At 45.0% G+C, this 23029-nt stretch overlaps 1 protein-coding gene across 1 annotated transcript in view; it reads left to right on the forward strand.

Annotated features, from left to right (window-relative positions):
• The window catches only part of GTF3C3 (general transcription factor IIIC subunit 3), a 41650-nt gene that overhangs the window by 8065 nt on the left and 10556 nt on the right, over positions 1-23029 (forward strand). The window contains exons 3-15 of the mRNA XM_054969889.1: positions 2389-2570; positions 6711-6834; positions 8172-8363; positions 10871-11036; positions 12422-12569; positions 13348-13420; positions 15499-15582; positions 16989-17092; positions 18726-18897; positions 19656-19858; positions 20696-20797; positions 21448-21583; positions 22646-22883. Coding sequence (XP_054825864.1) covers positions 2389-2570; positions 6711-6834; positions 8172-8363; positions 10871-11036; positions 12422-12569; positions 13348-13420; positions 15499-15582; positions 16989-17092; positions 18726-18897; positions 19656-19858; positions 20696-20797; positions 21448-21583; positions 22646-22883 — 1924 coding nt within the window. The remainder of the gene's footprint in view (positions 1-2388; positions 2571-6710; positions 6835-8171; positions 8364-10870; positions 11037-12421; positions 12570-13347; positions 13421-15498; positions 15583-16988; positions 17093-18725; positions 18898-19655; positions 19859-20695; positions 20798-21447; positions 21584-22645; positions 22884-23029) is intronic.

Genomic DNA, 23029 nt, shown 5'->3' on the forward strand with positions numbered 1-23029 from the left:
CAGAGGCTGTTTGTTGCACTACTGTGGATAGGGTGAGGGGGTGGCCTCCTGGGACCTTCCATAGCATTTTTTTAAGGAAGGTAATGTTTTTGTTTCCTATTCTTTCCTGCAAGGGAATAACTGGTTCATTCTAGTGCTCACTTTTTGGTAATAAATGGTGTGATCTGACCAGTGCTGTCTGTAAGTGGATAACCTGAATTGTTGATATATGCCAATGAAGGCGAACTTGAACTATAATCAGCGCTATGCATAAATGGAATGCATGCATGCAACATATCCCAGGATCCTCTACAGCAGAGGTTTTTTGGCCTACCGCCGCCTTTTCCGGAAAAAAAATTACTCAGCGCCCCCCTGGCAATCTACCTTCAAGAAGTGGGCAAAAGTGACAAATTTGCACATAGTAAAGAAAGATGTTGTAAATAAGACACTTTGAAGCTCGAAATCATAGTGTATTCTCCAGTAGTCAAACGGGAGTGGGGCATTCCTTACAACTGGGGAAGCAGCTTCTCCTCTAATGCAGGGTCAGTCGACTTTTGATTGATCCCTGGCTGTAGGGACCCCCCCTCCCTCTCCCCCTCCCTCCCTGATCCCAGGGAAGACAAGGAGAAGGCAGAGAAAGGCTGCTTTCGATAGGTTCTGGACTCTTCTTTCTTTATGCTTCCACTGCCCCCATATTTTTATTCCACACACCCCAATTGCACCCAAGGCTCCTACTGCCCACTTGGATCATTCCAGCCCCCCTCCCAGGGGGCGGTATTGCCCACTTTGGGAACCACTGCTCGACAGCATGCAGTGGTTCCATAGCTGGCAGGTCAGTGAGTAAATGGTACCCCAAAGCTCAGAAGTTTTTGAAAACCACAAGTGTGCATCTTACAGAATCCCGTCCATTTTCCCTTTGGAAGTCTCCGGAGTAAATTGAAGCCCTGATGTCCCTCAGTTAGAAAGAAAGTTGTTAGGGCACAGTATAATCTTTATGTGCATGTGTGTGTGCACACACAAAATTGAGAGAGAGATGCAGATACAATAACAGAACCAGGTCCACCCCCGCTAAGCTTCAGCCAATGTGAGACCATGAAACATCCACTGTTTTCTTGGCCTGATTGAGGTCGGGAATTTCCAGCAGACTCATTTTCAAGATTATCTTCAAATCTTGGAAGTTAAGCAGGGCCTGCCCTGGTTCATCCTTGTGTGGGAGACCACTAAGGAAGGTCCAGGGTTACTGCTCAGAGGCAGACACCTCTGCTGATCTCTTCCCTTGAAAACCCCACGATTGGGTCACCGTAAGTCAGCTGTGACTTGCTAACGCTTTACACACACACAAGGGGAAGGTCTGCATGGCTTGCACCACTGCAGCTAAAATGATCCATGGGATCAGATTGGGGGCGGAACTGCAAGAGTTTGTGATATGTAGTGTTTTAAAGTAAATGTATGTTTGGTTGTTGCGGATTTTCCGGGCTGTATGGCCGTGGTCTTGGCATTGTAGTTCCTGACATTTCACCAGCAGCTGTGACTGGCATCTTCAGAGGTGTAGCACCAAAAGACAGAGATCTCTCAGTGTCAATGTGTGGAGAAAATGTTAGCAGGTAATTTATATCTACTCAGGAAGGTGGATTTGGGGCTGAGTCATCCTGAGTTTCCCAGGGTGTGGAATGCTAATGGAATGCTAATGCTTCACTCTATCCTGAGGAAGTTCTTTTGCATATGGATTGGTGCTTGATATGCTAATCTTATCTGCAGGGCTATTGTAAGATGTAGAGTATTTTGTTAGCCTGGTGTTTTTCAGAACTGGAAACCATGCTCTATTCATTCTTAAAGTCCTTTCCTGTTGAAGTTGTGCTTATGCTTATGAATTTCAATGGCTTCCCTGTGCAATCTGACAAAGTAGTTGGATGTGTTGTCCAGTATTTTAGTGTCCTGGAATAGGATACTGTGTCCTGTTTGAGTTAGGCTATGTTCAGCCACTGCTGATTTTTCCGGATGGCCAAGTCTGCAGTGTCTTTTATGTTCTTTTATTCTTGTCTGGATGCTACGCTGTGTGGTCCTGATGTAAACTTGTCCGCAGCTGCAGGGTATGCGGTATACTCCTGCAGAGGTGAGGGGGTCTCTACTGTCTTTTGCTGATTGTAGCATCTGTTGTATATTTCTGGTGGGTCTGAATACAGCTGCTGGCAAAACGTCAGGAACTACAATGCCAAGACCACGGCGATACAACCCGGAAAATCCACAACAACCATTGTTCTCTGGCCATGAAAGCCTTCAACAATATATTAAATGTATGTTTGTTGTGGCAAATGTAAATTATTTTGGGACTCCCAAACTCAGTTACTGGTCGCGATCACTGTCTAATCTGACACTGTTGTAAATCTTTATCATACTCTTTTCAACCAGAAGAGACATCAGATGGGGTCAGTAAATCCGTCCATCGAGTTTTTGCTTCCATGATGGGAGAAAATGAAGAGGATGAGGAGGAGGAAGAGGAAGAGGATGAAGAAACCTCAGAACAGCCTACAGCTGGAGATGTTTTTGCCCTGGAGATGGTACTTAATAGAGAAACTAAGAAAATGATGAAGGCAAGTATATTAAGATTTAAAAGCCTCCAGAGGCCTTTGTTGGTACTTCTGAAAATCAGTGAAGAATTTGAATGCTTGTGACTTTAAGGAAGAAAACACTCTAGGCCCGCAGCAGACATCTGAGTCCAGAGCTGGGTGTCTGATTCAGATTCTACATCTGAGGTATGCATCAAGGATGTTCATTTAGCAAGCAAGCAAGCCTTGATTGGCATATATAAAATATAAAATTTTAAATACAGAGAATCCATACAAAATGAGATTAAAATTACAGATAGGAACAGGGCAGCAGGGCAGCAAAACCAGGACAGAATATTCCTTGTCATGGTGTATAGCCATGGCACTGTAGAGAAACTTAGCTACTATTTCAGTTATTTCCCCATCTGAGTTGTCAAGCAGGAACCTTAAAATCATCAGAAAACTCTGCAAGTTGGGCTAATATAGGATGTAGAAGATCCTGGTGTGGTGCCAGATAAAAAGGGCACTGGAGAAGAACATGGGAAACAGTTTCAACACAGTCCATCAAACAAGGACAACACCTGCTATAATAAGGAATCCCATGAAATCTGCCAGATAAAATGGCTGAAGGAAGAACATTAAATCTGGCCAGAGAAAAGGCTCTACGTAAATTGGGAGCCAGGAGTTGGTAAAGGTAAACTGCTGGGAAACTTACATTAGGGACAATCCACAAGTTTAGGGGAGAACAAGTTCTATTAGCCAGCACTGGATCCAGGCACGCGGGCGCCCAGGGCAAACCTTGCGCTGCATGATGACATCACTTTTGTGATGTCATCACGTGGGGCAGGAGCCCTGCGCAGCAAGCCGGCCGCTCCAGCACCCGGTGAGCCATGGAACTGGCGGCGACGCGGGCGTGCACTGGGGCGGCTGGCTGGCTTGCTGCGCGCGCAGGACATCCCAGCTCTGCGCTCACCCACCCACGCAGCAAGCCAGCTGCCCCAGCGCACGCTCTCGCTACTGCCAGCTCTGCGGCTCACCAGGTGCTGGAGTGGCCGGCTTGCCGCGCTGCCAGCTGAGCGCAGGGCTAGGAGGCCCTCCGCGCAGTTAGCGTGCCCCACTGCCCTGTGCTGCCCGTGTGGCAAGCCGGCCGCCCCAGCTCACGGTGAGCCGCAGAGCTGGCGGCAGCGAGGGCGTGGGCTGGGGCAGCTGGCTTGCCGCTCTGGTGGCTGAGCGCAGGGCTGGGAGGTCCTGCGCGCACGGCAAGCCAGCCAGCCGCCCCATCGGTGGGGCTGGCGAGGGTCTCCCAACCCTGCGCTCAGCCTCCCAGGCAGCTGGCAGCCATGCCTGGCGCCCCCTCTTTGGCGCCGCCAGGGGCAGGCCACCCCCCTGCCCCTCCCTCGATCCGGCCCTGCTATTAGCAGAACTATAGAGCGTTTGTAACTCTAATCCCAAAAGACTGGATTTTATTTTTGAGAAGGCCTCAGACTCAGATAGCAGGGATAAAGATTCTATAGATAAGTTCAAGGAACTTATTTTAGCTTCAACACAGGCTGACCAACTAGAGTTGGCAAATTCAGATAATAAATGGTATGTATAACTGGGGAGATCAGAATTAAAATGGCGTTTCAACCAATATTTGATAGTGCGAAGCCATGCCTTGGTGGCCAACAGATTCTGACTGCACTCTAAGCACAAGGCAGCATATGGAACACACATAGGAACCCCCATGATCTTACGCAGAAAGTTAGATTGAACATGTTCAACTGAATTGTCAATAGCATCAATCCAGAGCGAGGCCCCGTACAGTAACTGAGTTCCAATTCTAGCATTGAAGGCTTTAAGAGCAGCAGGCACATATTGGTTACCTCGATCAGAAAAATAAAAGTGAGATATTGCTGCAGCATTAACTTTGGCTGTATTAATAGCCATCCTACGGTGGAAGGTCCAAGTAGCATTAGATTGGAAATAGACACCCAGGTATTTAAAGTGCTTAACTTGTTCAAGTCTATTACCATTGACAAACCAGTTATACAGTTTCCGGGAATTGGGAAGAACCAATACCTTAGCTTTTTCATAGTTCAACTCCAGTCTGTTTGTCACACAGTATTCAAGTCAACAGTTCAATAAATGATTTAATCCAAAACGGGAAGAAGACAGAAGAACTGCATCATCCGCATATAATAACAAAGGGATAGAAACGGAGCCAAGTCTAGGACTGTGACCATCAACCAGGGACAAAAAAGGGGCAAGATCATTTTTAAAAAGCTTAAACAAATGGGGGGCTAAAATGCACCCCTGCTTAACCCCCTTCTTAATAAAAATCCTGGGTGAGAGTCTCCCAAACGAAGAACATCTGACCTGGCAAGACGTTGATGATTAAAGTCTTTTGATAAGAGATAATAACCTCTTATCTAGTGACATCCCCTCGAGCTTTGCCCAGAGAAGTTCTCTTGAGACAAAGTCAAAGGCTCCCTTAAGGTCCAGAAAGGCAATATACAGTTCATTTGAGCCTTATGAACTGGTTGCATAGATATTTAACAGGGAATGCTGATTTCTCCCTGTAACTGCATATAGCTAGAGCTAGGTAGCAGCTAGAAGAGTTAATGTTAATTTCCAGTTGGATTGCTCTGTGTTTCCTTCTCTTGTTTGTTAATACTCTACAATGTTACAATGATTACAGACCTCCACAAAGGAATCTAACTGAAAAAAATGTTATTTGTCTGAACGATTTTTGGAACAAGGCTGGTGGGGTTTGCTTAGGGTGAAGAAACATAATTTAGCTGTTACACAAATACCTTTGGTTCAAGCATCGTTCTTACTAATACAAGACGAATTTATATTTTATTGGAAGTGATTAATATAACTTGGAGCATAAAGTAACAACAGTAACTATGTAACACTCAGTCAGTTCATCTAAAGCTTAAAAATACTTGATTTGGAAAGATGCCCCAACTTATTCTAAATCTGATTTCATACAATGGTATGAGTGGCTGGTGCCTTCTTTAAAGAAAGGGTACGAAAGTACCAGAGGTCTGTAATAAATATCTATAAAGAAAAATATCCTATCTTTGTTGTTGTGGGTCATCCATAGCTTGTCAGTACTCTATGGCATATGTTCAATTGCACTATGATGCTTTTTGCAATTTTGTAATTACAAACATATTTTCCCCATTTGTGATCTTGTATTATAGGAATCTTTATATTCTTCTTTATATATATTTATTACAGACCTCTGGTACTTTTGTACCCTTTCCTTTTTCTGTTATTCCTGAGATTCCAGCACCCTTGTTTATGGGTTGCCTCCTTTAAAGAGGGAGTCCTCCTTCAGGAGGAGCAGGGCTCATTTCGAGGAGGAACGTGCGGGAACGCAGTTCCGGCAGTTCCTCAAAGAGGTCACATGTCAGGTGGCCCCTCTCACCTGCTCTCGGCCATTTTGGGCCCGTTTCAGCCTGGATTGGGGGCGAAACAGCCCAGATCGGGCCTCCGGCGGGTGCTGGATCACTCTCCCACTCAGCAGTGGCCCGATCCTGAACATTTTGGGCCCCTTTTCGGCCATTTTCAGCCCTTTTTGCCATTTTAGGCCCAATTCCGGCCCTGAATGGCCAGGATTGGGTCCAAAACAGCCAGGATAGGTGATGTCAGGGGGTGTGGCATATGCTAATGAGCTATGCTAACAAGTTATGCTAATGAGTTCCTCCCGCTCTTTTTCTACAAAATGACCCCTGTTCAGGAGGAAGTGCCTCTTCCAAAAGGGGGACATTGTGACCTCATCTAAAACCAGACACCCCATCCCCCAAGATAATTTTTTTTCTTCAGAACTAATGTTTGATTTCTACGAACATTTATGTACACCTCCAGTGCCAACCTAGGCCTGGTTCCAATCAGCTTTTTCATTAAGTCTTGCCCTGTTCCCCTTCGTTACTGCTCCCTCTGTCCCCTTTCAGGGTCCCGTGATCCTCAGAATAGCATTTTTAGGTGGTCGAAGGGGCTCCTCCTTGTTTTTCCACTTGCAGATAACCTGGTAGGATCCAGCCCCCTCCTCACATTAATTAACTGCATTCAGTCTGACTTATTCCAAAACATGTCCCTAGGATTAAAGCTTTATTTATTTATTTAAAACAAATAGCTGATCCTCTGAGAGTTCTGTAATTGAGCCATCCACCCTAAAACAATTCTCTTTCATAGGAAAAACGGCCCCGTAGTAAACTGCCTCGGGCGCTGAGAGGCCTCATGGGTGAAGCCAACATTAGGTTTGCTCGAGGAGAACACGAAGAGGCCATTCTGATGTGCATGGAGATCATAAGACAAGGTGTGGTGTGTGTGTGTCTGTGTGCCGAGTGAGATTTTGAGCCAGCAATGACTGGAAAGGACAAATGAAATAATGAAATGTTTGTGTTTGTATGTTATATGTGAGTGTTTTATTCTAAAGCATAAATTGTATTTAAACATGTTTTCTCCTCCTTTTTTGTACTTGAAGCGACCAGCAAGTCTTGGATCGTGTGAAATTAATTAATTGTATACCTAGCTGTGCCTGTACAATTTCCCACACGGTCTTTTGAATGCTGGTCAAGTGGATTGTCAGTTTTATGAATGATCTGTTGACTGGTTTGGGGGTGCCATTTATGGCAGGAATAAACAACTAGTGCTTTATTATGTGGGTCATACCTTGCTGGATAAGGAGTAGGGGGTGGATTTTTAATTTAATACATTTTAAAATTGATTTAACTTCATTTATACCCCACCTTTCTTCCCACTGGGAACCCAAAATAGCTTACGTCATTCTCCTTTCTTCCATTTTATCCTCACAACAACCCTGCGTGGTAGATTAGACTGAGAGTGCATGACTGGTCCAAGGTCACCCAGCAAGTTTCCATGGCAGTGTGGGGATTCGAACTTCAAGATCCCAGCCCAGCTGTTAGATATGCCCTGCTTATTTGCCATGTGTGCCTGTTATACTCTGTATTGTATTCTGGGCCTCTGAGAATGTGTAAAGAAATATCTGTGTAGCTGTGTAACTGTGTAGTTGTGAATCGCTGTGTAACTGTGTAGTTGTGAATCGTTGTGTAACTGTGTAGTTGTGAATCGCTGTGTAACTGTGTAGTTGTGAATCGTGTAACTGTGTAGTTGTGAATCGCTGTGTAACTGTGTAGTTGTGAATCGCTGCGTAACTGTGTAGTTGTGAATTGCTTATCTCGCAGGTGGCTACTTTCACTTTCTCGACTGGCATGGGAAAGTGTCCTTGAAGTGCTGGTTGGAGTCATATCCCCGAGACATGAAATGAGCTTATCCTTGTCTTCCCCTCCCCTACTCCCTCCAGCTTCCTAGGCCCTGCGTGCCTTATCCCAGGGTGGGAATCCTGCCCTATAACTAACTCTGCTTTCCCCCATTACGTCACTTCTGCCACTGCTGTTGTCTGAGTGCACTGATACTGATGGATCTCTAATAAAGAAACTTTAACTGGACTCTTGGGGTGTCTGCAGTGAAGTAACTGGGGATCTAACTGGCAGAGCCTGACACCAGCAGTCTAACCACTACACCACACTGTGGCAAGGATTTCCCCCCCCCCCCATGTACTGAAACAGAAATGTGGATGGTTAAAACTGATTAAAATGCTAACCGGTTTTGTTTTTGCTTTGTTTTGAGTAGCTCCTCTTGCTTATGAGCCGTTCTCAACTCTTGCCATGATTTATGAAGACCAAGGAGATATGGAGAAATCGTTACAATTTGAACTGATCGCCGCTCACTTAAATCCCAGTGACACTGAGGAGTGGGTCCGGCTAGCGGAAATGTCCCTGGAGCAGGACAACATTAAACAAGCCATTTTCTGCTATGCAAAAGGTAAGCCAGCAAATGTAATATTTGCTGAGATAATGGCCAACTAAGAGTATGTAGTGGTACGTGGGCAGAGCCAATAAAAGCTGTGTTGCTGGAACCTGACTTCATTGCATGTTTAGGGGCAGGACAATTTGTAGGGCAATTCAGACATCTGTTTTATCTAATGCCCAAGGTGGTCTCGGAGTTGGGGGGCTTCAGCATCCATGCTGAGGCTACCTTGTTGGGAATGGATCAGGATTCTGTGGTCTCCATGACAACCACGGGCCTCTCTCAGGTAATATCAGGCCCCACACATTGTGCTGGTCAAAATCTTAATCTGGTGTTTTGCTCTAGACAGAGAGAGGAGACCTGAAGGTGGTTGAAGACAGTCTCCTTATCATGGACAGATCATAGGGTTACCAACCCGTAGATGGGTCATAGTGATCTCCAGGAATTACTACTGCTCCCCAGACTCCAAAGATTAGTTCCCCCGCCCCCAGGCTTCCTATTGGATAAACAGGTGGCAGCAGCTTTGGGCCTTCCTGGGGTGGGAGGAGATCTTGCCACTGTGGTGCATACCCTGGTAACATCTAGATTAGATTACTGTCGTGCACTTTATGTGGGGCTGCCCTTGAAACTGTTCAAAAGCTACCATTGGTACAGAATGTACCAGTGTATCAGAATGTAGCTTCATCTACTCTGGCTCTCAGTTTGCTTCCCGGCTCAATTCAAGGTGCCCTACGTGGCTTGGGCCAACATACCTGGAAGATCACCTTCTCCCGTACGAACCTACCCATCTTTCCCAGCCATCTTCAGAGGCCCTGCTTCAGCTGCCCCCTCCATCTGAGGACAGATGCGTGGCAACCTAAGAAAGGGCTTTCTTAATAGTGGCAGGAACTCCCTCCCCAGGGAGATTCGTCTGTCACCCTCTATTCTTGTCTTCTGCCAGCTGGTGAAGAATTTGTTTTGTTTGGCATACGCTCAGTTACTAGTCATCCTCTCTTACTGTGTTATGTGTGTTTGTGTATTTATATGTTTTAACTGACTTAAAAAACATACTTTATTTTAAACAATGTTTTCCCGTTGAAATGTTGTCATGTTTTGTTGTTCTCTGCCTTGAGCACCCTATTTGGGTGAAAAGGTGGCACAGAAATGTTTTAAATCACGAACATTTCCAAGTTTTCTCAGTGTTCGATAGCTACATGATACCGTACAGTGATCTATGGTACGTGGATTTTCATAACTGCATTGCACATTCAGGCAACTGTTTGATGGCTATGAGGAAACATAGTGTGTAAACTTGCCCTTATTTTGGTAGTTCTGCTATAAAGTTTTGTGAGTAGCATCTTCCCTATGAAATTCTAAAGCCACAAAGGTGAAGGGATATTGTTGTCATGTATGCCCTTTTTACTTAGTTTGTTGGAAATATTTTTCACAGGGAACGGATAGAGAGCTCAAACATGAATGCTCCGAGGCTGATACGCAAATGTCATGACAAACTTGACCCGATGTGAGGGGGGCCACTCTTGGGGGAGGCAGTATGTCATGTATGCCTGCATACCTGCCATTAATGCGTTTTGCATTTTGTGCTGGTCATAACTGTTTGCTAAGGTTCTATTCTGTATTTTGTATAAATCATCTGAGAGTGTGTAAACTGCTAACTTACAATGCACTGAGCCAGTGGGGGCTGTCTGTTATCTGTTGCAAGTATTTACTTTCACTTCTGGAGCAAGCGTCCTTAGATGTAAGCTGCGGGCAGCGAGCGATGTATCTTTTCTCAGAGACTGCAGTGATTTCATTCTGTACTCTGTCTAGCCTAAACTAATCAGTTCCCATGTAACTCTTTGGGGGTTTCGCGCCAGAATGTCAACGGACCCAAAGGGCGGGAAGTTTCCCTATAATTAGTAGTGTCCATTTTTGAATAGTCACTTCTGCCAATTGCTACCTTTGTGTGAACACCCTGAACTGTATGGATCTCTAATAAAGTTCCTTCAACTGGAACACCTGTGTGTTAACTGTGGAGAACTTGAAGGGACCTAACTGCCAGGGATTGACAATTGTAGCGAAGCAAGTGCCATGCAGTATTTGGTGGGGAAATTGACCCAAATTCATTCATACCGAATTGCCTGGCTGGCATTCTTCCAGTGTTCTTTTCCCAGTGTTGGTCAGCCATATTCCTTTGATAGTACACAAGTAGGATTTGAAAAAATCAGTCATCGCTTGTTATTGGTCTCCAGTACTTAGCACGCTGAGATATACTCTGCTGCACATGGAAGTTCCATACAGTATGCTTGCTTGGGGAACTGATTTTTTTCCTGGTGAGAATTCAAGTGAGCGTTCAAACAAGAAAGAAAATCCATGCAATACTTTTATATGAGGGCCAATCGAAATGATGCAAAATATTGCCGTAAGCTTTGCAGTTTGTATGAAACCTTCATCAGGCAGATGTTGCAGCCATAAAAATAGTTGTGAACTTGGCAGGGGGTTGGATGACTACAAAGGCCATAATAATGTCTCATTTGTTTCTACAGCCCTGAAATATGATCCTACCAACGTGCGCTACCTGTGGGAGAGATCAAGCCTCTATGAACAGCTGGGGGAACATAAGCTGGCGATGGATGGCTACAGGCGCATTTTGAACCTTCTGACCCCTTTTGACGGCGACCGCTTTATGCATTTGGCAAGAGATATGGCAAAGTGAGCATTCAGGGGAATATTTAATGTGCTAAGAAGCTAGCAACAGCATCCCTGCAATTTCAAAATGTGTTTTTTCCCCCCCTGGCAGTCAACATTGTGTAAATTGCCAAGCACATAGCGGAGAGGCTGTGGCTCAATGGAAACGCCCATCACAGGTTCACTCCCCAGGACCAGACAATAAGTGGTAACTTGGAGAGCCACCGTCAGTCTCAATAGACCTTGATGGAAACTCTGTGGTCCTATTCAGCATAAGGCTGCTTCCATGTGTGAAATGACATTTTGTCAATGCACAACTACTTAGGATAATAATAACTACTTATATATACCACTCTTCTAGACAGATTAGTGCCCCACTCAGAGCAGTAAACAATGTCAATGTTATTATTATCCCCACAATACAGCTGGGGCTGAGGGGAGGGGCTTGCCCAAGGCCCCTTGCTGAGCTCTGCTGGTTTCGAACCAGCAGAGTGCTAATTTGCAGCCGAACCGCTTAACCACTATGCTACAGTAATACTATGCACTACAGTGAGATGAAACATTTTCTCTTGGTGTTACAGTGATGTTCTGATGGGCGCTGGAAGCAAAGAGCATATATGTTTGAGAGTGAGACGCTGATCACAGAGACAGAACAGCAATGGGGATAGACTGGCATTTGGGAGAGGAGGGATGAAAAGGAGGTGCAAGGCAGTGGAGAATTTTTGCAGTCCATGTACAGTGGATTTTGCAGAAGTCAGATTTGGGGGGGGGGATTTTAAGGAAAGCCGGGTTTCAAGTACAAAAACCATTCTCTCATAAAAAAGGGAAGCCCCAGTACTACTGCAGTCACTGACCATTAGATGTACAAGCCTTGTTAGTCTGTAGTGACAGAACAAAATTTGAGTCCAGTAGCACCTTAAAGACCAACAAAATTTTCCAGGGTTTAAGCATTCATGAGTCAAAGCTCACTTTGTCATTTGAATTTAACCAAGCGAGCTTTGACCTATGAAAGTTAATACCCTGGGAAATTTTGTTGGTCTGTAAGTTGCTCCTGGGCTTGAATTTTGCTCTGTCATTAGATGCGTAGTACATTAAGACATTCATCAATCTGAACTGGGAAATGGGTGAACCCGAGAGATGCTAACGTTGAATGTGGACAAATATTTTGGCATCATGGGGGGCATGGGCAGAGGCATGCTTAGTCCCACAAACTTAGTATATTTACTAATATTTACATTAACTTTGCATGAACCCATATTTTCTGGGATCCAATTTACTGCAACAGTTTAAATGAAGTTGGTAGATAGATCTCAAGAGGATATTTCTCTTGAGATCTCTGTTAGTGCTTCATGGATTTCCTTTACTTTTAATTATGAACTTGCATCAACTTTTACTGGTTTTTTTTTTAGGAGTTACTATGAGGCCAATGATATTGCGGCTGCAATCGAGATAATGGAGGAGGCCTTCAACAAACACCAGAACCTTGTATCAGTGGAGGATGTTAATATAGCTGCCGAACTGTATATTTCTAACAAGCAGTATGATAAAGCATTGGCGGTGAGCGCACGACATTGTTGTCCTACAAGGTTTAGTCGTTCTAGGCCTGTTTGAAGAATGATCAGAACACAATTTTTTATTTTACACTCTGACTTAAGATGCTTCAGAACGGTATAATAATAAATCTTAATGGTAGTACATAAATTCAGTGTACGTGTCCAGTAAAACCTATTTAATACTAAAACCTCTCCTCATGAACTGGTTCAACTGTTAACTGTTTAGCCTAGTAAAAAGGCTTTGCCAAGATTCTTCGGCGATTTTCGATGTAAGAGGAGTTCCACAGGTGTGCAGTTGCCTAGGGCATGTCTTTCTGTCTTTGCTGTCAGATCTTATTGTGCAAGTGGTACGATTAACAGAGCATTCTTAGAATGCAGTCCTAAACAGAGTTACACCCTTGTAAGCCCATTGACTTCAGTAGCCTTAGAGGGGTATAATTCTGCTTAGCACAACACTGTTAGCCACCTTAGGAAAAGCCGCTGTCATGTAGGTGCTTTAGGTCTGAGAGTCAAATCAGACATTCCGGGGGTCACATGGTGCAGTCTTCCTTGGGATCGTCTCATCCCAGAAAATCTGTCTGGGAGGGGGCTTGTCAAACCAAAATGGTTTCTGGATCTGGGGATATTTTCAAACAGTAATTTCACATATGCTTTCTGAGATGATACAGTCTTACAAGAACATTATACTGTATGCTCCCTTGAATTGCCTCTGTTTTTGTTAGCTTTTTTCTATGTTATGCTGTCGCATCAGCATAATATAGTTTTCGTTTGTCTATTTTTAGGTCATTACAGATTTTTCAGGCATTGTTCTTGAGAAGAAAGAGGAAGAAAAAGAGTCATCTGAGGGAGATAAAGGTACTGGAATAATTAAATCCCAGTATATTAAACGCTAGACATAGTGCCTAATCTCTGAACTGTACTAGTGTTGTTTAAAGAGATGTCGGCTGATTCCACACACGTTGGATAATGCACTTCCAATCCTCTTTAGAGATCATTTGGAAATGAATTTTTCGTGTGTGAAACAAAAAATCCACTTCCAAACATTGCTAAAGTGCATTGAAAGTGCATTATCCAACGTGTGTGGAATCAGCCCCTATTAAGTTTTCCTTGACATTGTGTATGTTGTTGTTTGCCCTTTAAAAATGGAAGAGAAGTGGCAGCTCTCTCATGCACTGGTATGTGATATAAGAGGCCAATTAAAAAGTTTAAAATGCACAGATGTTTCTGGCCACTAAAATAATTCACAGGGGTGACTTCTGCCTCTACCTCCTGTTACCGAGCAGCCCCCCCCTCCCTCCAGAGGCCAGCCACGAACTGGGTCTGAGTTCTACACTAAAAGACTGCAGTGCCTGTGTTCCTCTAATACACGTGTCAGTTTCATATCTGATGCTGCAACAGACTGACAGTTCCTGGACAATTGCTCTCAGAACTCTTACGTGGCACTGCCCTGCTCAAGCTTATATCTGGACTCTCCTGTGTGATGCTGCCCTGTTGCCAACCCTGGACTGTGTCTTAAACGCTGCTCCCTTGCCTGCCATGAGAGCTTGCCTCACTCTGGGCTCCAGCTACGCTGCCAGCAGCCAGATGCCAGCCAGGGGAAACCTTCTGCGAGGGTGGCCAGGCGCTCCCTGGCCAGCTCCTGCCGGGAGCCTCCCGTGGGCTGATTGTCCTCACTGCCAGACAATCTGCTGGTAAGTCCTAGCCAACAGCCAAGAAGCCGAGGGGAACAGCCTGCTTTGGGAAGCCATTTCGAAGAAGCGAGCGGACCACGTACGCAGCAAGAGAATCCCACTCTCCTTTGCATTTCTTAACACCTATCCTGAATGGAGATTGATCATCAGTCAGCCAGGGCAATCAACAAGCGCACATCAAAGCAACCTTTGCACTCCGGACTTGAAGGCACCAGGATGGGCGCTGGGAACGAGCAAACGGCCCGGTTCCCCTTCCTCCTCCCCTCCCCTCTCCCTAAAGGTGTCATTTATAAATTAATCAGACTTCAAACATGGTCCAATCAAGGCTGTCCCGATGGGCTCAAACCCTTTGATTTAAGTCGTGAGAACCACTGCCAGGGGCGCCAGCCCCTGGGTGCTTTGAAAGTATATAAGCTAGCCCCTCAAACCTGAGGGTGCGCGCGCGCCAGCCCCATCCCACTTCCTTGCTGTCTCTCCGTGATTCCAGTGCGGGCGCTGGATCATGTCACGTCTATATCTCTGACATGCCTACTGCTTGTGAGTATGCCCTTTGTCATCGTGGGGTTCCTGCTCAGGTCTCTAATTTTCATACTCTGTATTTCTTAGATCTTGTATGTAATCTTGGATGTGTGTGTAATTTCAGGCATACATCACACTATTAGAAAATACACTTATTGATTGAACATCTGTAGTCTGCCTCTTTGTCACGGGGATTTCTGAAAATGGACCTTGGTATAGCTGGCTAGATCCGCGCTGTTTTAGTTCTGGACTGCTAAGCTAACTCCCCCATCCTATTAATAGAGCAGTTCCAGTAACACTCCTGTGACTTTCTGTGCCCCACAAACAGACACCCCCAGGAACAGTGTGGAGGTAGGATTATGGCAGTCTACTGTAGGGGGGGATGAAAATCACCCTCCCTTCACCTGCAAATGACTTATTTTAGCCAGTTTTGTTTTTCTCCCTTTATAAGGGTCATTCCATGTTGTTAGCAAAATCACAGAATGAATGTTAAAAGTGGAGATTTTCCCTTTGGCTTTATGGCTTTTGGGGTCCTTATGCCCTAGTCTTCTCTTATGATTGTGTTTCTGTTTTGTTTGCTGTGTTACTTATAAAGACTACCCTGCTGTGGTTGGTGGGAAGAAAGCAAGTAAAACAGAGCAATTGTTTAAATCATTCTAGTTTCACGTAAGTATTCGCTTTCTGAACGTCTCTGTCTCTTTCTCTCTTGTCCCAAAATATAAGATGGAGTGGAAATGGTGGAAATGGAGGAGGAAAAAGAATCAACAACCGACCACCAAGACTGTGCACGTGAAACCAGTTCTGCTGGTGAGCAAACAAATCTATTCTAAACTAGTTAAAATCAGCAGTCCAAAAGAGTTGAACTGTGAATTCCAGTGGACAAAGATGATAACGGCCTCAGTTGAAGAACGGAGCTGTGAAAAGGGAACGTGAAAGTGGACCAGTCTAAATTCCCCGCCCATGGCCAGAAAACCGTCATTCTCCCTATGGTCTGATTTATGGGCAGATCTTTATGGACTCTGGGCTGGATCTTTTTAAAACTTTCACCGTGCTTTGTTGTTTTGAATCCTGGATTATTTTAGTTGCACAGGTGACTGATCCAAAGGTAGCTGAGGGTATTTGAGAGCCAGTGTAGTGTAGCGATTAGAGTCAGGGCTTTTTTTCAGCTGGAACACGGTGGAACGGAGTTCCGGAACTTCTTGAAAATGGTCACATGGCCGGGGGGCCCGCCCCCTGATCTCCAGACAGAGGGGAGTTTAGATTGCCCTCCACGCTAGCGGTGCGGAGGGCAATCTAGGATCTGGGAAACCCAGTTCAGCTCCTCACTCTGACATGGAAGCTTGCTGGGTGACCTTGGGCCAGTCTCACACATTCAGCCTGATCTACCTCGCAGGGTTGTTGTAAGGATAAAATGAAGAAAGGGAGACTGATGTTGTAAGCAGCTTCGGGTTCCATAGGGGAGAAAACTAGGGTATAAATATCCAAATGAAATAAATATATCAGGCAATTGTCCTGTCCTCCACATAAACAGAGTGTTGGGTCTCGCTGACTTTACACAGCTTTTTTTCTTGGCTCTTCCGTTTTACATTGTAGATGGCAGAGACAAGAATATTGCACCATTAAAATTTTGAAATAATTACACATTTAAAACCTGCTTCCATATGGAATTGTGTATATTCTGAATAAACTTGCCTAAATTGGATCATTTAATTACACTAGCAGGCATGACCAGCAATTGCTAACATATGTTGGTCATTTGTATAAGGTTAAAACAATTAGAATAAACCCAAAATCTAATCACCATAGAGACAAGTCTCCCCGCCCCTTTCATTATACACTGTGCTTTGTGGGAACTTCACTCTCCAAAGTCTGGTACAAAATTAGCAATGAGAGAATCTGTTCTTCTCCCAAGTGTTTACAAGGGCAAAATACATCTATGTTAAGAGGGTAGGGTGGGGAATGGGTATGGTTTTTTGCCCTGTGCTTCACGCGGTGGACCTTTAACTACTGTTTAGAAACAATAACGAATGCAGGGGATATGGTAACATGCAGAACAAGGCTGTTATTGTAGCAATGCTCAAAGCAACTTCTTAAAAAAATCAGAGATGGCAAAGATGAAGGGCTCCTTGGAGGTAGCAGCAAACAGAGAGCCCCAGATGTAGTCAAGGAAACAAGAGCTATAATGCTGACATTATATCCTGGTCTTCTTCCAGCGTCAGAAAAAGTCACCTGCTCTATTCCAGAGGGGGTTCCCATAGATATCACAGTGAAACTCATGGTTTGCTTGGTGCACTTGAACATCTTGGAGCCTCTCAATGTAAGTACAGAACTGGACCACAGAACACTTGGGCGGCTTTGCAGGGAGATCCTCTGGTGTTCTGAAGAGGTGACAAGATCGTAGGCTTGAGGCAGACGCAAGGGGCTTGCAACTGCCTTGGCTACACGTTTGCTTCCTCTCTGCCTTTGAAAGGCTGACACAAATCGCAGATGGCTTTCGAAATTCCCCTTTGTTTCAACTATTGGTCATGCAACATTGGGAGGCTGCTGTTTGAGGAAGAAACAAGCCCCAGTCTGTTCCTGGCCATGACTTATAATGGTGCCTGTAGAGGTTTGTTCTGTCAAGGAATATGTTTCCTCCAAAGATGTGAGACCTTAAATACTAGGATTATCTGATTGTTGTAGAGTGAGTAGCGGAAACAGTAAACGGCTGGTTGAGTGCTCTGCATTACTCTGATGATTTCCCGTCTTGTTATTAAGTCTAAGCTGAAGTAATAGCAGTCAAGATCTTGGGACTGATGCCCGTCTTTCGGCATCATCCTTTTTCTGGTGTGATGTTTGCCTTTACAAGGATGCTGCTGGAAAGATTGCTATGGAGGATGTATCTGGAAACAATTTCATTGGGCTTGGCCTTCCACGTGGACTGTTGTGATCTGTCTGGTGAATAGGAGCCAGCAGTAAGCTAGTGTCCTCGATATGGTAGATCAAGATGGGTATCCGTGTTAGTCTTTCTGTAGCAGTAAAGAAGAGCAAGAGTCCAGTAGCACCTATAAGTAACACAATTTGTGGTAGGGTAGGAGCTTTCATGAGTCACAGCTCACTTCTTCAGATATCTGAAGTGTCTGAAGAAGTGAGCTGTGACTCGTGAAAGCTCCTACCCTACCACAAATGTTGTTAGCCTTATAGGTGCTATTGGACTCTTGCTCTTCTCTTGTTGATATGGTAGTTTCTGGGAAAATATCCATGTGACTGACAAAATCCAGAGAAATGTAGCCCCACAGATTCTTCTTGCAGATGTTCCTTCTTGAGACTTCTGCTCACAAGAAAAAAAGTACATTTGACTGGCAGTTTAGTGTCCAAGATTAAAATAACTCAGAAATAAAAGCACCTCGGAAAGAGGCCCTGAAAACTTGAGAAATAAAGAGAAAATTAGAATTTTCTCTCTTCCTTCCTTGATCATAGAACTTTTTGTTTCAGAGGGCAAAGTAGGAATTATGCTGTAGCATGGAGCATAACTTAAAGTCAGCGTCTTTTGAGTAAATCGTTCGCAATGAAGTGCTTTAAACTGGGGAGAGGAGGGTGCGTGCTGGAGCACAAAACTGGGATATGTTATTTTCTCTCTCCTTTGTTCAAATAGGACTGCGTTTACAGATAAAAATTTTAAATGCTTTGCACAGCAGTGTGTATTTCTTTATTTTCATTTATAGTGCGCCTTTCTTACTAGGACTGTAGAACTATTAAGTCAATCAGTAAACCAATCACAAAATATAATAGCCAGTGATTGACAATATTTGATCCTGAGAGCAAAGATTCTTTCTAAAACGAAGTTATTCAAGTCAGTCGGCAAGCAGATTACAAAATACGATAACATTTGAGTCTAATACAATCTGTTGGTCTTAAGTGTGTCAGAATCTCAAGGCAAACATTTAACATTTTATTTTTTCTGTGGCAAGTTTCTATTGACCAGTCTAGTGGAACAAAACCCTGAGGATATGGGAGATTTGTACCTTGATGTGGCAGAAGCGTTCCTTGATGTTGGAGAATATAATTCTGCACTCCCTCTCCTGAGTTCCCTCGTATGCTCAGAAAGATACAATTTAGCTGTTGTTTGGCTGCGCCATGCAGGTAACTTTTCCACTATTCTGATTAGTACACTCTGCTGACTCGGTCAAAGACTGAGTTTAGTTTACATTCAGTACTTTAAGAGATTGCGGATCCTGCTAGAAAAGGTGCTGTTTCACAGGCTTTTGAAGGCACAAGGGGTACAGCATGTTTCACAGAAAGGTTCATGGTTTGCACCTAGATCTTATAGAATCATAGAATTATAGGGTTGGAATGGACCTCTGGGGTCATCTCTTCAAGACTAAATTGTAAAAGGAAATGTATTTCAGAGCATCTGCCGTGGCTGTTTTATATCTCATAAGTATAACAGATGTACAGGCTATCAGAGGATGTTTGCATGTTATCTGAAATGGAAGGAAGATGTTTTATTTATTTTATTAAAATATTTATACTCCACTTTTCCATGTGGTTCAAGGCGGTTTCCCTTGCTGGCACCCCTCTACCCAGTATTGAAAGACACTCTCCGTAGTCCTGAACCATCAGGGACCGTTGTGGAACTTTTATTAAGGATATATCAGCATCAGATGCACAGTGACAATTATGGTTATGACAAAATAATCATTGAGGACACGTTAGCCCTTGTTAGCGACACCAGCAGGTCACATTTGTGGAGATTTCTTCTGTAGTATTTATTCGTGTGAGGAAGATTCCCCCCTCGTTCTGCAGTAAAGGCCACTCTGACTGTAAGGTATCAGTCAAATGTGGCATCTGTGCAGCGCCAGGGAAGAGCTGAGCCTGATTTTGCCTGCTTCTCTTCCCAGAGTGCTTAAAGGCATTGGGCTACATAGAGCGCGCTGCGGAGAGCTATGCCAAAGTGGTCGACCTGGCGCCTTTGCACCTGGATGCCAGGATTTCGCTTTCTACCCTTCAGCAGCAGTTGGGCCGGCCCGAGAAAGCCCTGGAAGCCCTCGAGCCCATGTATGACCCGGACACGTTGGCACAGGATGCTAACGCTGCGCAGCAGGTAATCCACAACTCTGCAGTGCTCAGTCCTCTTTAGGAGTGGCGTTTTGTTGACTGCGCACCGTGACTCTGATGACACACACTTCTCACTTGCTTTCTCGAAGGCAGTTGCAGGTGGGTGGCCGTGTTGATCTCTAGTAGAAAAAACGAGATTCAGGTCCAGTAGCGCCTTAAAAACCAACTAGATTTTCAGGGTAGGAGCTTTTGAGAGTTAGAGCTCTCAACATTGCCGACTCTCCAAAGCTCACACTTTGAAAATCGGGCTGGTCTTTAATGTGCCAGTGGACCCAAAGCGCACTTTCTTTCTGGCTCTTCAGAGCAAGGATGCACAATATGGCTGCCCTAAGGACACTTCCTTAACTCAGCGAGCCATTTGGGTGCCGCCGCTTGATCTGGGGGCTGAACCTTTCTCAGCTGCATCAAGGGTTTTTTGGGGGGGGAGCAGTCCCGTGGCACAGAGAGATTTCCCTCTTCTCCTGTGTATGCCAGGGCCTAGGAATAAGGAAACCCTGTGGATTGTCTAGGTGGGTAGCTGTTTTGGTCTGCAGCAGAACAGCAGGATTTCAGTCCAGTGGCACCTTAAAGACCAACAGGATTTTCAGGGTGTGAGCTTTCGAGAGTCAGAGCTCCCTTCTTCAGATACGAGAGTCTGTAACCCTGTGAAAACTGACTTACCCATGGTGCTGAAAAGTAGTCGTCTTCCACTCCCCCTGCCTCCCCCATCACGGTGGACTTCTTTTCAGCATTTTTAATGGCTGTAATCTATTTAATGTTCATTTAATGTATGTGCAAACGATGCCTTTATATGTGACTGAGCCATTTCCCCCCCTCCATTCAGGAATTAAAACTGCTGCTCCATCGTTCAACGTTGTTGCACTCTCAGGGCAACATGTATGGCTATGTGGATTCTTTGCTCACTATGCTGGCCATGCTTCTCAAGGTAAGCCACGGCTTGCGCCTTCTCAGTGTTGCACGGCACACCTGGCTTGAACCCAGTTCAGTGGCCAGTCTTTGTACATGTGACAAGCGGAAAATTAAAATCGGTCCCTGCTTTATGAATTGCAAAACATGTTAACCCTCTTGTGATAATTCTGTTTCCTTATACTCTAATGTTTTGACGACATTCAGCCGCTGATGCTTTAGTGTTTGGGAGGCAATGGAAACCAATTTTAGTAGTTTGCTTGACTTCACAGAGTCGCTTGTAGGGGTGTGCAACCTGGTTTTGGAAACTGGCATTATTCCTGTATGGAATAATGACCGGTTAAATCCGGAATTCTGTAAACTGAATTATAGAATCTGACCCAGATTTTTTCTTTAAATAAACCCAGGTCCGGATCACCTGGATTTTTTTTTCAGAGCACAGCCTTATTTGCTTGGTTTTTAATGATTAAACGAAATAGTAGTAGTAGTAGTAGTAGTAGTAGTCTTCAGTAGTAGAAACAAGAGTAACTGTTCTAATCTGTCCCCTCTGTTTGAATTAGGAATTTTCTGGCAAATCCAACAAGCGGTCCTTCTATGGAATTGGCTGCAGTGTTGGTATCCGTAGCTGCAAATGTGTTCGGCATCTATAACTTTCTGACTGTGTTGCAGGTGGCTATGAACCGAGCTCAAGTGTGTTTAATATCCAGTTCCAAATCTGGAGAAAGGCATCTCTATCTCATTAAAGTATCGAGGGATAAAATCTCAGACAGCGATGACCAAGAAACTACCAACTGTGATGCTAAAGGTAATTTGGAGTTGTTACGTGCATGCATTTGTGTGTGCTGAAGAAGAATGGGCTCACCTTTTCTTAGAAAGCCAGTCCCCTCTTGCCTGCTTTCTCCTTTGGGTAGGATCATTTGAGGCAGAAGATTCTCTGTCTTTTATTTATGAGACTATTAGCAACAAAGCCTGTTGTGGGAAAAAATACAACGAGCTCTAGAAAGGGGAGGGCGGACAGGTGGGCATTCCCTCCTCCTCCATCACTGATCCTGGCCAGATGAAAGTGAGGGGGGCATGGCCACCTCCTCGGCGCATGATCCTGGCCGAGTGAAGGGGAGCAGGCATTGCCTCCTGCTCCGCACCTGATCACGGCTGGGTAAAGAAAGTTCCAGCATTGCCTCCTGCTCTGTGCCTGATTCTGGCCAGGTGAAGTGGGGTGGGCTGCTCCACACCTGATTGTGGAAGGTTGAATGGGGAGCAGGCATTGCCTCCTGCTCCACATGTGATCCAGGCTGGGTGAAGGTGGGGAGGGCAAGCATTTCCACTTGCTCCACTCCTGATCCCAGCTGTGTGAATGTGGAGGGTGGGCATTGCCACCTCCTTTGCTCCTCATCCCAGCTGGGTGAAGACAAGGGTCGGGCATTGCCACCTGCTCTGTTCCTGATCCCAGCTGAGTGAAGACAAGGGTCGGGCATTGCCACCTGCTGTGCTCCTGATCCCAGCTGGGTGAAGGTGGGGTTGGGCATTGCCACCTGCTCCGCTCCTGATCCCAGCTGGGTGAAGACAGGGGGCAGGCGTTGCCTCCTGCTCCATGCCTGATCCCAGCCTGGGCTTCCCTCCATGGAGCGCTCTCTGGAGGTCTGGCTGCCTTATCTGGGCTTCCCTCCACAGCAGCACCCTCTGGAGGCAAACCAGGACAGGAAGTGAGTTGTCTTGAATACGCTTAGCCTTTTATATAGTAGGATACTAAAAAATCCTGACCTATTCAATCCCTACATTAGGACTGTGTTTGATTTGGGTACTGCAATTTGTCTTTTATCGCTGAGGCTTTTATTTTAACATATATCGGCTTGCGGCTCTGTTCTAGCAATATTTGTGGTGCTTACCAGTGTACTGACGAAGGACGACTGGTGGAACCTCTTACTGAAGGCCATCTATGCTCTGTGCGATCTCTCTCGCTACAAGGAGGCAGAACTGCTCGTGGACTCTTCGCTGGAGTACTATTCCTTCTACGATGATCGGCAGAAGCGCAAAGAACTGGAGTATTTTGGCCTCTCGGCTGCGATTTTGGACAAGAATTTTAGAAAAGCTTACAATTATATCAGGTGAGTTCTCTGGAAAGGCTGCACCGAGCTGAAGATGAACGAAGCCCGTCTTCTTCAGAGAGGCTTGTTGTCAATCTAACTTAGCCTGAACGGTGGTGCTGAGAATATTCGCTGCTGTGTAATGGGGTTGCCTCTTGTTTCTGTTA

Source organism: Eublepharis macularius, chromosome 2 (assembly GCF_028583425.1).
Source record: "Eublepharis macularius isolate TG4126 chromosome 2, MPM_Emac_v1.0, whole genome shotgun sequence".
NCBI lineage: Eukaryota > Metazoa > Chordata > Lepidosauria > Squamata > Eublepharidae > Eublepharis > Eublepharis macularius.